The sequence below is a fragment of the Hyperolius riggenbachi genome, chromosome 4, assembly GCF_040937935.1.
Source record: "Hyperolius riggenbachi isolate aHypRig1 chromosome 4, aHypRig1.pri, whole genome shotgun sequence".
NCBI classification, from domain to species: domain Eukaryota; kingdom Metazoa; phylum Chordata; class Amphibia; order Anura; family Hyperoliidae; genus Hyperolius; species Hyperolius riggenbachi.
In genome coordinates, this window is record NC_090649.1 from 38,786,603 (window position 1) to 38,803,206 (window position 16,604).

The 16,604-nt window shown below is 46.4% G+C and overlaps 1 protein-coding gene across 1 annotated transcript in view; it reads left to right on the forward strand.

Moving 5' to 3' along the window:
- Positions 1-9,167, forward strand: part of DRC1 (dynein regulatory complex subunit 1) — a 49,693-nt gene extending 40,526 nt beyond the window's left edge. Inside the window, exons 14-18 of the mRNA XM_068279937.1 lie at positions 338-424; positions 1,317-1,399; positions 5,117-5,260; positions 6,441-6,543; positions 9,044-9,167. Coding sequence (XP_068136038.1) covers positions 338-424; positions 1,317-1,399; positions 5,117-5,260; positions 6,441-6,543; positions 9,044-9,106 — 480 coding nt within the window. The 3' untranslated portion in view covers positions 9,107-9,167. The remainder of the gene's footprint in view (positions 1-337; positions 425-1,316; positions 1,400-5,116; positions 5,261-6,440; positions 6,544-9,043) is intronic.
- The last annotated feature ends 7,437 nt before the right edge of the window (positions 9,168-16,604 follow it).

Here is a 16,604-nt window from a genome sequence, read left to right on the forward strand (position 1 = left end):
GGTAAGGCAGAGTGTGTCAGGTGTGCAGGTGATGGGGCAGGGGTAAGGCAGAGTGTGTCAGGTGTGCAGGTGATGGGGCAGGGGTAAGGCAGAGTGTGTCAGGTGTGCAGGTGATGGGGCAGGGGTAAGGCTGAGAGTGTGTCAGGTGTGTAGGTGATGGGGCAGGGCTGGGGTAAGGATGAGAGTTAGTCAGGTGATGGGGCGTGGCCGGGGTAAGGCAGAGAGTGTGTCAGGTATGCAGGTGATGGGGCGGGGCCGGGGTAAGGCTGTGAGTGGGTCAGGTGATGGGGCGGGGCCGGGATAAGGCAGAGAGTATGATGGTAATGATGTGTTCCAGGCTCTGCGGATAGAGGTGGAGGACGACGTGTACAAACTGGTAGACTTCTTCCTGAAATACAGAGAGCCACACGAGGAGGCGTCTCAGGTGAGCGTTCTTTCTGTTCCTTCCAGGATTCTTCCCGTTTCCTGACTATAAGCACTGCGAGTGAATACCATCCTTCCCTATCTATTATTTTCCCTATGAGTTAAATCACCATAAACACTATTATTATTATTATTATTTAGTATTTATATAGCGCCGACATCTTCCGCAGCGCTGTACATTATATTCTCTTGTCACTTAACTGTCCCTCTGAGGGGCTCACAATCTAATCCCTACCAGAGTCCTATGTATGTATTGTGTAGTGTATGTAGTCTAGGGTCAATTTAGGGGGAAGCCAATTAATTTATCTGTATGTTTTTGGGATGTGGGAGAAAACCGGAGTGCCCGGAGGAAACCCACACAGACACGGGGAGAACATACAAACTCCTTGCGCATGTTGACCTGGCTGGGATGTGACCCAGCGCTGCAAGGCGAGAGCGCTAACCACAACGCCACCCTGCTGCCCGTTATTTAGTATTTCTATAGTGCCGACATCTTCCATGGCGCTGTACAGAGTGCATAGCCTTGTCACTGACTGTCCCTCAGAGGGGCTCACACTGTAATCCCTCCCATAGTCCTATGTCTATGTATGTATTGTGTAGTGTATGTATCGTAGTCTAGGGCTAATTTTTGGGGAAGCCAATTAACTCATCTGTATGTTTTCGGGATGTGGGAGGAAATCTATGATTGGACAAAAAATGTTGTACCAATAGTGGGCACCATAACTCACATCCTCCTCCTCTCTTCCACTTCTTCTGCCTTCCCCTCCTGTCTTCACCTCTCCTTCTATCCCCCCACCCCTCCCCACACACCTTACCCCGTCTCCCATCATGTACCCTCCCCCTCCCTCTTCTGTATTTTCTCCCCTCTCTGTTTACCCTGTGGTGTGTTTCAGGAGGAATCTGCTGCTGATCTCATTCACCCCAATGATGTCCTGCAAGCCCTGAGGGACTTCACCAAGCAGTTCCACCAGTCCAGGTGTGTGTTGTGTCACCAGGATTATGAGACTAATAAAGCTTCAGCTCAGAAAAAGGTGATATAGGCAGAGCACAAGCCAGGGTTACCTCCAGAGCAGGATCATCCATAAGGCAGCTCTGCAGGTGCCTAGGGCCTGATGGAAACCCAAGGGCCTGGTGCCCTAGGCTGATGGGTATGGATTAGTGTGCAGCACTGGATTATGGCAGAGCTATATAAATATTACATAATAATCATAGTAATAATATATTAATCTCTGATGGAGACACTAGAATGTATAATAAGCTAGTGGGTGTAACAGCGGTGAGAACATTAGAGTGTAAGCTCCTCTGGTGCAAAGACCGGAAATAGAACAGTGATCTCCGTACAATGCTCAGTTCCAAACTGACAACACAATTATTACCTCTTAGGCAGGATATTAAAACGTAACTTTTAATAAATGAACATATAAAATACATCGGAAGCTGACTGTCTAATATACAGACTCAAAACTCATGAACTAGGGGTCTATAGTAAGCATTACTGGAAAGATTTCTTCCCCCCTTACAGTTCATATAGTCATTAATAAATTACACAAAACCCCCACCAAAATAACCCAACATGTTTCACTTCCTAGCGGAAGCTTTTTCAAGGGAACAAAGTGAAGTGCAAAAGTGCATAGGTGCTAAGGTGCAATTACATTAAAACAAGAAAAGTAACACAAGTCAAACAGCGTGTCCGCTAGGCTGCTGTCATGAGCGGACACGCTGTTTGACTTGTGTTACTTTTCTTGTTTTAATGTAATTGCACCTTAGCACCTATGCACTTTTGCACTTCACTTTGTTCCCTTGAAAAAGCTTCCGCTAGGAAGTGAAACATGTTAGGTTATTTTGGTGGGGGTTTTGTGTAATTTATTAATGACTATATGAACTGTAAGGGGGGAAGAAATCTTTCCAGTAATGCTTACTATAGACCCCTAGTTCATGAGTTTTGAGTCTGTATATTAGACAGTCAGCTTCCGGTGTATTTTATATGTTCATTTATTAAAAGTTACGTTTTAATATCCTGCCTAAGAGGTAATAATTGTGTTGTCAGTTAAAGTAATCAGGTACTTGTGAATTCAGTTCCAAACTGGTCAGAAGTGGGAGCCACTGCAGCTACCTATAGAATATAGCAGATATACTGTATACAGCATCTCACAGTAGTGAGTACACATTTTTGTAAATATTTCATTATTACTTTTCATGGGACAACACAGATGATAGGACATTTTGATACAATGTAAAGTAGTCAGTGTAAATTTGCTGTCCCATCAAAGTAGCCCAACACATAGCCATTAACCATTCCCGTAGCAGCAGTCTCTGCCCCCTTAAAGGATACGTCCAAGGAGAATAAAAACAAACAAACATCCACTTACCAGGGGCTTCCTCCAGCCCCTGGCAGCTGTTCTGTGCCCTCGCCGCAGCTCCGGTGGCTCCCGGTCTCCTCCACTGCAGAAGCGGACATCGCCAAGAGGATGGTTGCCAGGACCAGAGACTGTTGATAGCATAAAACTCCGCCTCCCGAAGAATCGCCGCACATACCCAACGCTCTCGCCGGTCACAACGCTGCCCCATCGCCGCAGGCTCCTCTCTCTGCCGTCTCTATGACAGCAGAGTGCTGACAGCCAATCAGGAGCCGCTTTCATTGTCTCCTGACGCTGTTCATCAATGTGATTGGTTCACACTGGTCACGCAGTCAGGAGCCAATGAAAGCGATTCCTGACCTGCTCACAGAGCTCTGCCGTCTTATAGATGGCAGAGCGAGCGAATTGCGGTGGGTGCAGAGCGGCGGGATCGGTGGTAACGCGGAGTGCCGAAGCAGCAGAATCTACGTCCAGTCAGCACCACCAGCTGGACGTAGATTCAAACTGTTTCGGTCCGGAAGCAGTTAATGTCTAATCTGCTGGCAACAAAAGTGAGTACACCCCTAAGTGAGGAATGTCAAAATTCTGCTCAAAGTGCTAATATTTTTGTGTGCCACCATTATTTTCCAGCAGTGCCTTAAAGTGTACCTGTCAGTAAAAAAAAAGTGCCCCTATGAGGTTCTCGCCTCAGGAGGGGGAAGCCTCTGGGTCCTCCTCCACGACCTGTCCCAGCGATGAGACCCCCGAAAAATTGCTTGTGGACAGCTTGTGCATGCGCAGTAGTACGGACCCGCTCGGGCTCTGGTAGAAAAAGCCAAACCCGATTGGGTCCATGCCACTGCGCATGCACATGTTGTACATGTTGCTGCGCATGTCTGTGCACTGTGCAGTAGCACGGACCCATCAGGCTCTGATTTTTCTGCCAGATGCCGAGTGGGTGTGTGCTGCTGCGCAGTGTGGCCATGCTTCGGGGGTCTCATCGCTGGATCGGCCTGGCTATAGAGGATGGGGGAGGCCTCTCCAGGATACAGGGGTTCCCCTAGCCCCAAACCCCGCCCCCCCCTTCCCCCCGAGATAAGTATCTGAATTTTCCAATACCAAACCTCACAGTTTTCCTTTAATTCTCTTGGGCATCGAGTTCAACCTCAGATCAAAAGTATCACTCCCAGAGTCCAACTAAAAACCTTTGGAGCCCGAGCTTTCGGTCATGCTGCCCCGACCCTATGGAATGCCTTGCCAGACTTAATCAAGACAGCTCCAACCCTGGACACATTAAAATCAAAACTGAGAAGCCCCCTATTTAGTCTGGTATTGATGATCACATAACTTTACCCCCTGTGCACATCACTATGTACTCATCTAAGACAAGCTTATGCAGCTTGGGTCCTGCGGGAGGAAAGCGCTTTACAAATGTTTTGTTGTTGGAGGTCACTAGAGCGTCACATGTTACAACTGGAATCCTCTTCCCTTCCTCCATGATGAAGCTGCTGGATGTAATAATAATAATCTGAACATTTGTATAGCGCTTTTCTCCTGTCAGACTCAAAGCGCTCAAGAGCTGCAGCCACTGGGACGCGCTCAGGAGGCCACCCTGCAGTGTTAGGGAGTCTTGCCTTGAACTCCTTACTGAATAGTTACTTGACCTAGCCAGGATTTGAACCCTGGTCTCCCATGTCAAAGGCAGAGCCCTTAACCAGTACTCTATCTAGCCACATGTAGAGACCTTGCGCTCCTCCACCTTCCGTTTGAGGAGTCCCTTGGGGAGGGAAAATGTCTACTAGAGCAGAATTTTGATATTCTTCACTTAGGGGTGTACTCACTTTTGTTGCCAGCGATTTAGACAGTAACGTCTGTGTGTTGGGCTAGTTTGATAGGACAGCAAATGTACTCTGTTATACAAGCTGTACACTGACTACTTTACATTGTATCACAGTGTCATATCTTCAGTGCTGTGACATGAAAAGATATAACAAAAAATATTTACCAAAGTGTGAGAGGTGCACTTACTTTTGTGATCTACTGTAAGTATATAAAATACAAATAGTAATGAGGGTAATGAAGGCACAAGAATGTATAATAAAGTGATATAAATAGAGGGTGTGGATGGGGGTTAACACATTAGAGTGTAAGCTCCTGGGGTGCAGAGGCTGTGAAGGGATATGGAATACATAAGTGTGTAATAACAGTGATAATAATGTGCTTCTGTAGTGGAGCGGTTAGAATTGTCAGCTCTTCTGCAGCAGGCTGACATAAGGACGTTTGTACAGCGCCGCAGCGTATGACGGAGCTATTTTAATGCGTATGAATACATACAGTGCCTACCTCCTCTATTACAGAGACAAGCAGAGCCACAGACAGTCCGGCTCGGTGGAGAGAGACAGCAGTCAGGACGCGGAGTACTGGGAGGAGGCGGCGCGCGTCATCCCCGAGTCCCGCCTCAAAGTGTGGGACGGCCTGGAGTCCGCCATTGAGAAATACTAGTAAGTACTGGGACTGGTAAGTGGCACTGCAGAGTACAGCCCCGCCCCTGACCTTGTGGCCAATCAGTGTTGAGTCCTCCCACGTCTATCTCACAGCCTGGCCAAACTGAACATTGCTTTCCTAAAACAGAAGGGACCACCTTCACATAAGCAACATGTAACCCCCATAATGCATCACCTCACAGCCATAAATGAATATTCATATCATGCGTCTTTGAAGAGCCAGTCGTACATCTATAACCGCTGGTTTCTATTATGCCTATAGCCTATTAATCTTATAGAGCCACGTAACCTGACGTGCAGACGGCTGTTTCAGCCTGTCTTGGCCTTCATCAGTGTAAGGCATGGAGTTCTATGACTCTGTAGTATGGCTTGATAAAAGAGTTAGTTATGTCACAGAGCACAAGACCCTCTGAGATTCTACAGAGAGCTTTATGGACCTAGAAGCCCTCCTACTGAAAAAACATGCTAAATACAATTTTGCTTTCCCAAAATACGTTATTTGCAAGTAGCTCAGCATCAATGGAGGCTTGCCAGTTTGCCCAGCATCTATTAAAGGGATCCAGAGGTGAGAGGGATATGGAGGCTTCCATATTTATTTCCTTTTAAACAATACCAGTTGCCTGGCAGCCCTGCTGATCTTGAGTCGGAGCACCTGATTTGCATGCTTGTTCAGGGGCTATTGCTAAAAGTGTTAGAGGCAGAGGATCAGCAGGACAGCTGAATTGTTTAAAAGAAAATAACTATGTTAGCCTTATGTTCCTCTCACCTCAATTTCCTTTAAAACGACCTTCCCAGCACCCTTAGCAGCTAGCTATGATGAGCTCAGCCAGCAGCTGAGATATGATGAATTATGCTTCCTCGCAGTAACAGCCACAGTCCGCTGTTTGTGGATGCATCTGTTGCACGTTTACATTTTTGCTTTCCTATATTTCCCCTCTACAGTGATAGCGTCTTTCTCGCAGGCCAGGGCGGCCTCACAACTACAAGGTGCAAATGTACCTACATCAATTTCACCAAAGTCTGGCAGAGGCAGAGCAAAGGAAAAACGCAGTGGTGTTTGGAAATGCTTGCCGAAACCGTTGCCATGCTTACACTTGTCCTGCAGGGAATTGTTTTTGTATTTTGCATTAAAGTGGCGTTCCGATGTGTAGCCATGTTGTGGTCTGCTGTGTTTCAGCGATGTCCTGACTAATCGAGCCCAGCTGATCGAGGAGACGTCAGCCCTGAGGCAGCAGAACGCAGAGCTGAGGATGTTGTTACACCAATACCTGAACTCCAAGGTAAGGAGCGGAGGTCTCCTTTATTGCTACTGTAGCTGTGTGGGACTCCGCCCCCCCTCAGTGGGTCATCTTCACACCTTCCTCTGACTCCTCACAGGCCGTTATGCTGGGAATACGCGGCACGATTTTGAGCCATTTAGATGGCTCGATTGATAATCTCCGACATGTCCGATCTCCCGCCCGATCGTTTCGCCGCTCGATTCCGCATAGACAATGGAAAAAGATAAGAAAAACGAGCAGACGATAAGAGAATTGCCCGCGGAAACCGAGCGATGAAACGATCGAGCTGGAGAATCGAGCGGAAAATCGAGCAGTGTATTCCCAGCAAGTTATGTCTGCTCTAGAATGTTCTCTTTTCTTCAGATTGTGTTCTCTCCATAGGAAAGTGTGATGTGGGTCTAGCTGGATGCTTTCATTTGTATTCAGGTTTCACCACCAACCATGTGTCTTCTAAAGGACTGTTGAAAGATGGAATAACCAAGAATTTAAATGGATAGATAGTTTATTCACTTACTCCTCACAGGGCCGCCATATAAAATTTTGGGGCCACCTACTGCTCTGACCAACTAATAAAGAGGCAGTTTTTCCCCAGTAGAAGAAACATAATTAGATCCACTGTGCATAGCTCTGCATAGGGGGTGCATAGGTGGGGGACCTAGGAGAGGGAGGAAAGAAGTTGTGCCCCCTTCCCCCGCCCCTTGTGCTGCCAGCCTGGACGGCAACAGACCCTCTTTGGGCCCCCTACAGCAGTATCAGTTGTAATGCCCTGATGGCGACCCTGATTATAAATGGGACCTTCACAGACAAATTTCACATGGAAGTTTGTCTTCTCTTTTGGTGTTCTGGAGGACATTTTGTCACCAACCCAGGTGACTTCCTTAACTCAAGTGTCTTGAAATAATGCCTAAATTTTTTATGCATAATTCACTGAAAGGGAAACGCTACACCAAATGTAAGACAAGACATGTTGTGCCCATATAAGGGTAAATTGAAATGAAAATATTAATGTACCCCCTGCTCCTCTGTCATCTCTTGTATGTTTCGCTGGAAGTTGCTTAAAGGTGGTAGAGCAGACCCGTAATTCATAAATGACAGAAACCCCTCGATCTGTAAGACCACCCCGACCATGTTTCCCGAAGTCTTCCAAAGTTCTGTTGCCACCCTCACCTGCTTGCCATGGCTCCACCCCCAGCTGGCCAGTCACCAGTTATGGCCTAGCTGCTGAGCTAAAGCGGGCCATGGAAAGCAGGCGGAGGTGGCCACAGAGCAGCAGCCTTCCTAAGGAGGAGGGCGGAGTTTTCTGGGATTATGAATTTATGGGCAAGTGGGTGAGCGATTAAACCTACCACCTGCCGATCTTTGCAGCAACACTGTAAGAGAGCCTTGCATTGCAGGCTATCTATTTTACAATGGAAAGACACTTAAAGTTTCTGATGGGCCTGATCGCCGGAGGGGGTGGGGGGTTGCCGCAGCTCAGCGGCTGTCATGTAGCTAGCGCTAGGCTAGCTACATGATTACAAAGAAAAAAAAAATTAAAAATAGTGCTGCGCTGCCCCCTGGTGGTTTTAATTGACCGCCAGGAGGGTTTCTTCAGATACTAAAGGTTCTTGCCTTGGAGTGCTAGTTGGTTACACACTTTGATACGATGCAAACACAGCATTTGAGTGCTTGCTATACCTCTGTTACTTAGTGCAACGAAATACACCTCACCGGTATGCAAACTGCGCACTTTGCATGGTGTGCAGAGTGCGCTGCTCAAGACTACCTGTGTCCCCTGGCTTGTGAATCGGTGTGTGCAAGCAACGTGTCTGTGGTGCAATGATGGGGGATTCTTCCTGTGTAGCAATCGCTGTCTATGGCATCTTAAAACACAGCTGTATCATCCTTGTGGCACATCCGGCTACGGGGAGAGGGGCTGACTTGCACTGGGGGCTAATCGGGCTACTGCGGAGTGGCTATACTGGGGAGGGGGCTTATACGCGAGTCAATCACTTTTTCGTGGTTTCTGAGGGGAAAGTGGGTACCTCGGCTTATATGCGAGTATATAGAGTACATGTCTGCAAATACTAGGTAAGCTTTAAGTCCCTCATTCTGGGGATGAAGCTGTCCTGAGCGGGCTTCAGTTCCTCCTATTCAGGTAGACTCTGGGGAACACCGGGTTATTAGCTCGCTGCACATATTCTAAATGGAGAAGAAGTTGCTTGGGTTTGTGGTACAATGTCTTCTCCTACACTAAATGGAAAAAAATCCATTTAAAACTGTTTTATTTTCCTCTGGATGTACTCTAGAAGTTGTGTAGGTGATACTTTTACAGTTCTGACCCAGTTCTGTACCATGCCTAAAGAAGAAACTTACAGTTTTGAAAGCTTGTAAAGAAATCTTGTAGAGTTAGTCATTAACAATATTATCTAAACAACTCTTGTTGTGATGTCTTTGGATTCTCTCCATGACTATCACTGGATCACATGCAACTCATGTTTTCCATGATCTTTGTTTCTAGATCAATGCGGAGTTGGAGGTGCCACCCACACAGATGATGAAGGTGGACTTCAGTCAGAGTTGATGTGCAAGAATCATATTGTCTATCCAGAGCTTCCTCTTCACCAATAAACACACTGATGGTACAGGGAGGAGTTTGGTAATTCTGTTACAATCACACTGCCATGTTCAGCTGTCCATTCTGGTCAATGGGGAACTCCGGGCAAAACTAATGTGTTCATTATACACTGCACAGATTCTAATCTCCTGACAAAAATTCCTACACAAGCGATATCAGGAGGAGTACGAGGTGCATAGAGCAACATCTGATAAAACTTAATAGCTGCTGTTGCTGCAGTCACTTTTGGATTCTCATCACACCTGTATTGGCCAAAAAAGGTGGATCTTTACTTACCTGGGGCTTCTTCCAGTCCTCCCAGTCTCCGCCGTTGTGCGTGGTCCTGTCTTTCCCCCACCCTTGATCACTCTCCCATCGTGTGAGGAGATGCACAGATGGGACCACACTTGGCAGTAGCTGCAACTAGAGCTCTAGTAGATCTTTCCAAGTGGGACAGCGGCAGAACGGAGGGGACCCGAGGGACACAGAGGGACCTGAAAGACTGAATGAAGCCCCAGGTAAGTGAATAACACTTTTTTTTTTTTTTGCCCAATTCAGGTGTGCATTAAAGAGAAATGATCACTATGAAATAATCTATACCAATCTATACCAGTATAAGCAAAGCATAATGGTACCCTTAAAGGACTTCCGAGGCGAGGCGGGGCTCAAACAAATTTTTACTCATCTGGAGCTTCTTCCAGCCCCACGAAGTCGTCTCGTGCCCTCGCCGCAGCCCTGGTCCTCTGCATTGTCCCGCTGGCCGTGAAGATCGCGACACCGCTGGCGGGTTGTGTCTTCTGCGCAGACGCAGTGTGTGCCAGATGATGTGGACGTGCGAGCATGAATGCAGGTGCAGAAGACCCGACCCGCCGGCGGGGTCACAAACTTTACCAGCGGGACAAGGCGGAGGACCGAGGCTGCGGCGAGGGCACGAGACGGCTGCTATGGACTGGAAGAAGCCCCAGATGAGTAATCAATCAGTACGCCCGGCTGCACACAACTGTGTCAATACATGTGAAATGCCGTGTAACTGTAATTAGCAGATTACAATGATCACTGTGAGCTTATCACAGTGATCTCGGAGTAAACATTTAAAAGCAGCACATGTGCTAGATTGTTTCCAGAAATTGCTTCCGAGTGGCTCCCTGAACCAAGAACCCTCCAGTGAATGTACAAGGCTTTAAACCTTTTTTCAAAGTACATTAGAAAGCAGGGTTGCTCATAAACTACTCCAGTGCGAATCTACGTGTCGTAGTCCGCAACTACGCATCGTAGTTCATAGACGACGTTTAAAAACTTTGCGTACGTATTTCCGCGTAGTACCGCTATTCGAAGCTTCGCCCGCTACGCCTAGTCGACGTATGTATTGTGAAGTCAACTACGCGTGCGGTAACTGCGTCTATACGGATCATTGCGCATGCATAGAAATATTATTGCCCCTATATACGTATACAATTCCGTAATTTGAATCACGAGTAACCACCGTGGTTACTCATGAATATTCCGTGATGAGCGTCTCTACCTCTAGCTGAAGCCTTTCTCCATAGAGTTCATTGAACCCTAGAAAACGTCAACTTTGGATTGTGATAGCTTTTAATTGTAACGCATTAGGTTTAGGGGGGCTGTATCACCCCGAGTGTGATCCGGGTACACCAAGAAACACAGGAGACTCGTCTTTTCAAACATGTTCCTTTAATCCAATGTCAATGAGTGAAATCATTCATAGATTTAATACAAAACACAGGCTAGAAAAATAGTCTATAGAACACAATCTCTCTGTGCTAGACCTCTCTCCTCCACCAGAGGGCACTGCATTGTGCTTTGTGCGGGAATCACAACCATCCAAGGGTTATAATAAATTGGAATGCCTGCTAGAGGCGAGGTTACTGAGGTGCTGATAATCCTGGCAGACATAACAATGTCATGTATATTATAGGCGGCTTGTTGTTTATATACAGAGAACCAATGCCTAACCCTAACCACCCCCCAATGCCTAACCCTAATCACTCCCTGCCAATGCCTAACCCTAACCACCCCCCGATGACTAACCCTAATCACTCCTTGCCAATGCCTAACCCTAATCATCACCTGCCAATGCCTAACCCTAATCATCACCTGCCAATGCCTAACCCTAACCACCCCCCAATGCCTAACCCTAATCACTCCCTGCCAATGCCTAACCCTAACCACCCCCAATGCCTAACCCTAATCACTCCCTGCCAATGCCTAACCCTAATCACTCCCTGCCAATGTCTAACCCTAATCACCTACCAATGCCTAACCCTAATTACTCCCTGCCAATGCCTAACCCTAATCACTTACCAATGCCTAACCCTAATCACTCCCTGCCAATGCCTAACCCTAATCATCACCTGCCAATGCCTAACCCTAACCACCCCCTGCCAATGCCTAACCCTAACCACCCCCTGCCAATGCCTAACCCTAATCATCACCTGCCAATGCCTAACCCTAACCACCCCCCATGCCTAACCCTAACCACCCCCTGCCAATGCCTAATCATCACCTGCCAATGCCTAACCCTAACCACCCCCCATGCCTAACCCTAACCACCCCCTGCCAATGCCTAATCATCACCTGCCAATGCCTAACCCTAACCACCCCCCATGCCTAACCCTAACCACCCCCTGCCAATGCCTAACCCTAATCATCACCTGCCAATGCCTAACCCTAACCACCCCCTGCCAATGCCTAACCCTAATCATCACCTGCCAATGCCTAACCCTAACCACCTCTCCTCTGGTGACTAACCTTAACCTTCCACCTGCCGATGCCTAAACCTTACCACCCCAACCTCTGATGCCAAAGCTTTACCCCACATGCCTAACCCTAACCACTACCCTTTGGATGCCTAACCTTAACACTCCCCCAACGTCTAACCTTAACCCCCCCCCAAAAAAATATGATAAATATTGGGCGCACCAATAAATGGCCAATATTAGGTGCCCCCATAGGCGTCCATACAAATATTATTTATAGCAAGTGCCCAAATGGTTTGGGTGCCTTTGGTGGTGCTCAACCATCCACTGCCTTCCGGCACCCAAATTTCCTGCCCTCCCCCCAAGTCTCCAGTGAAACACCCACCCACTTCCAACTCCCCCCCCCCTGCGGAGCTTACGCTCGCCTGTCCGTGCTGCAGTTCCTGCATCTTCTCACCCCGCCGGCTGCTCTTCCCGTCTCTCCACTCCCGAGTCCCGGGCTGCCTGTGTGATGTAAGAAATGCTATAGAGGTCAAACACTAGGGGCACTGTGGCATGTGTCTGATGTTACCACTAGAGGCCTCTAGCATTATCTACACCACACAGTCCAGGGCCCACATGCAATTCACTTTTTCTATTGGGTGATATTTACAAACCTGACAATAAAATGCCACCAGAAAGCAAGAAAACACTCAAAGTAATTGTGACAGCACTTTTACATCTACCTTTTTGTACTTTTTAGTTGTATAGTGCTGGAAAGTTATTTTAAATAGAAGATGAAAAAGTATCTCCTAGGAGAAAACTCAGGAGAAAAAGTGAATTACATGCGGCCCCAGGTTTGTTGGGTCACTTCTGATATCCCCGATCCTCGGAGATCTCTAGAGAGAGGCCTCAGTACATCAGCGTCTCCCCCTAGAGGTGACTGGCCAGACTGCTCTGTTAGCTGCAGGCGGGGATGCCGCTGATTTTCATGGGTTCAATGCCAGCTGAATAAATTTGCACTATGTGTTTCTGTACCTTTTAAAGGGGGAATGCCCAATCTCACGTATTCCCTGCAATCTAGGTCTGCATGCCAGCGTTACCTTTGAACTTTGGTGACAGTGGCCTCGATTCATCAAGGCTTATCGTATCAATTACCGACAGCTCTGTAAAATACCGAACTCGATAAGTTGATTTCAGGATTCATCAAAGTTATCTACAGCAGTTAGCGAGCATTCGGTAATCATTCGGTAATGATGCGGTAAAATGGAAGAAAGTGCAATTCATGAAAATGAAAGTGGGCGTGGTTTAGCGTTACATTTAGGATTAGTTATCTCCTTCACTGCTCTGTCGTTATTCCTGTCAGATAATTGCTGACAGAGAAGATGGAGCCATTAGAAGTGGTTATGTATCAGCTGAGAGTGATTCAAAGGCTCAGAAGGGCAAGAATAAGGTCTAGAACCATATCAATTTGCGCGAGAATGGATTTACTTGCTATACCAGGACATCTGCATTTCTCTTGAATCATCTTGTAAGAGAACACAGGCAGTGCCAGGGTTAACTAATTTGCTAGCTGCAGTACATTTTTTCAGAAAAGGCTCCTATCAAGCCGCAGCTGGCGAAATTGTGGGATTGTCCTAAGCCACTTCCAGAATACTGGTCCAGGAGTTAAGCCCTATTCTGAATGTTGCTACGTGGTGCTCAAAGGACTGCCTTTTACCCACCATTCCACGGGAATCTTATGGCCTTGTGTTAAATTACCGCTGTAAAATGGAAATAGTGACACGTTACCCAATGTGGAAAAACCTTGATTAATACAACTAGAAATCAATAAACTTCGAATTCGGTAATTTAACGAACTAGAAAAATTTATCTCAAAGACAATGATGAATCGAGGCCAGTGATGAGCAGAAATGTCTCTGAATGGGCACATCTTAAAGTGACCCAGGCTGCTGAAGCCATTCTAGCAAGTGGAGGCGAGAAGCAGGCAGTCAATGAACAGCTGTGTTATTTAGCCAACTAATTGAAGAGCAGATAGTGGCTTTGATTTGCTAGCACAGCTTGCACTTCCTGGGTTAGCGGAGATGTGATTGATAGGAGAGTTTTCTGCTTATCTCCGTTAGGTAGATGCAGAGGGCTGAGTTCTGAAGACTTCTAGAAACTTTGGAACTGTCAGGGGGCTCTTAAAGTTTAAAGCCACTTTGTCAAAAAAAAAATATTATAATAGTCCGAACATTTCTATACCGCTTTTCTCCTGTCGGACTCAAAGCGCTCAAGTCAAGAGGCCACCCTGCAGTGTTAGGGAGTCTTGCCTTGAACTCCTTACTGTATAGGTACTGACCCTAGCCAGGAGTCAAATCCTGGTCTCCCATGTTGAAGGCTGAGACCTTGACCAGTACACTATCCAGCCACTACATTATATTTTATATAATATACATTATATAACATTTTATCACCACACAATCCTGTTTATATTGTTGAATTGTATCTTTTAATTCCAGCCTGCAGCTGCTAAATCTTTTCTTACACCAGCAAAGTTTTCAGAGTACGTCTTGCTGGAAACCATGGCAACAGTATACGGCTTCCCAGAATTCTCATCTCTCTGTTTTGATGCCATAGGTTCAAATGGCTTACCTGAAAGTCTGAGCAAAGCAGGAAATGATATTTTAGGCACCCCCTACATCTTGTGCAATGGCACGAGGCTTACAACAGCGATCCGTTAATTCCAGGGCAGGAAACTACACGTACGTGGGGATGACGGGGAGGGATATTTTTCAGCTGGAATAACCACACCCACTTCCTGTCAGGAAAACGACTGCAGTGCATTACATAAGCAGCTCTAGAGAAATATCTATCCAACTTATAAAGACGATTTGGTAACGCTTTTTTATCTTTTGGATAGTGAAGCCTTTTTTGAGTACTTGTTTAAAAAAAATTATAAAAATTTTATTCAACTTTAATTCATCTGCAAGCTTGAATGGTTAGGATATGTGCATAAATTCAGGCAGGGCGGTGGATGTGACAAAACCGCAGTAGTACAACCCACCGTCTATTGAAGAGGGGATATTGGATTTTAATTTACTGCAGTTCGTTTAGTAAAATTCCCACTTCCACATTTTGCTGATACAGTCATCCCTTTCAAAGGTATTTCCTAAACTTCTAAATGTATTTTTCTTACCATAACTAAAATGATTTTTGAGGCTGGTTATCAAACACTGATCCTTATATGTAATCATTCCATGGGGGGTAGAAATGTAAGCGGACATGCAAGCAAATACTACCGGAACCTTAAAACCTCAACTAGAACTTCAGGTCATGTGATCTTATCTGGCAGCATCAAGTGATGCTAAGTGGCGAAAGTGGGAGTGGCTTAGATGCATGTTTGGACTGAACAAAATACGAGCGGATTCGGCCAAGCATGCGGGTGGGCGGGGTGAGACTACAGTCTAGTGGCAAATGGGGCTCACAAAGTGCACAGTCCCCCGGGGAGGAAGTGCATGCATGCAAAAACAGTCTATAAGTTTCACCCGATAGTCCTCAGATGTCCTTTTATCATCCTTGTCTCTTGCCCTCTCTGTCCTTATCCTTTTGCTATCTTTGTCCTTGTTCTTGTCCCTAGCATGGAGGTGTAATGGTTAATACTTTCTTTACTGCTCTAGAGTACCAAGTCCCAATCTCAGCCACCTGCCCCCCAAAAACATTCTGATAGGTCAACTTCCTTCTCCCTCACAAGTGGCCCTAGAATGTGGTAAGGAACAGTAGATTGTGAGCTCCTCTGCAGTACTCCATAAAGCTCTGTGCAAAATGTCAGTGCTATACAAATGCATAATAATGATAATTAGATGAAGCAATATGGAACATTACCCTCAATAAATACTAGCCTCTAATCACTGGCCAACCCCTGAAATATTTATATGTATAAACTGTATATAGGACCCCTTAGTGGTTTAAAGTGCTTAGTGGTTGGAAGTAACAGGAATCACTGGCGGTGCACTCAACAGAAGGGACAAATGAGAAGGAGTACAATACATTCTTACCTCTTTAAAATCCCACTAAGTGTGAAGAAATGAAACCGGAATCACATTTCATTTAGAACTATTACCGTACTTTTTATTTAAAGGGACCCTGACCACTCATGAAAAATGAAATTTTGACTTACATGGGGCTTCCTCCAGCCCACCCTAGCCCACAAGGCCTCCGGCATCATATTCAATTTTAGAGAACCACACATGCGCAGGACTCTCACACCGGCCGGCTGAAGTCGTACCATAACGGAGCCACCAGCGGGACCGGGAGAAGAGTCAGGACGTCGGGGGACCTTGCGGCCTACGGTGAGCTGGAGGAAGCCCCAGGTAAGTCACTATTTCATTTTTAATGAGTGCTCAGGGTCACTTTAAAGATACTCTGTAAGAAAATGTTCAGCCTTATTTCTTCTATAAGTTCCTATACCTGTGCTAATGTGCTCTGGATTACTGCAGCCTTTTCTAGTTGCACTGTCTCTGTAATATATCTAATCTTCTTTTCTTTGTCAAGCTTTGTCGACCCAGAGAGGAATGCACTGCTCTGCTGTGATAGGGGCAAGTTATGCACGCCCTCTCCAGGCTCACTCCTGTGTGCTTTGTTTACTCCTCACAGACATCTCTGCTCTCAGTTTCAGCGTGTCTGATGCAGTTCCTGAGGCTGAGAGGGGAGGGAGCTGCCTGTCACATGCTGAGAAACTGTGAGAATCACAGACTAGAGTGCAGATAATTCACTATGTAATAAAAACT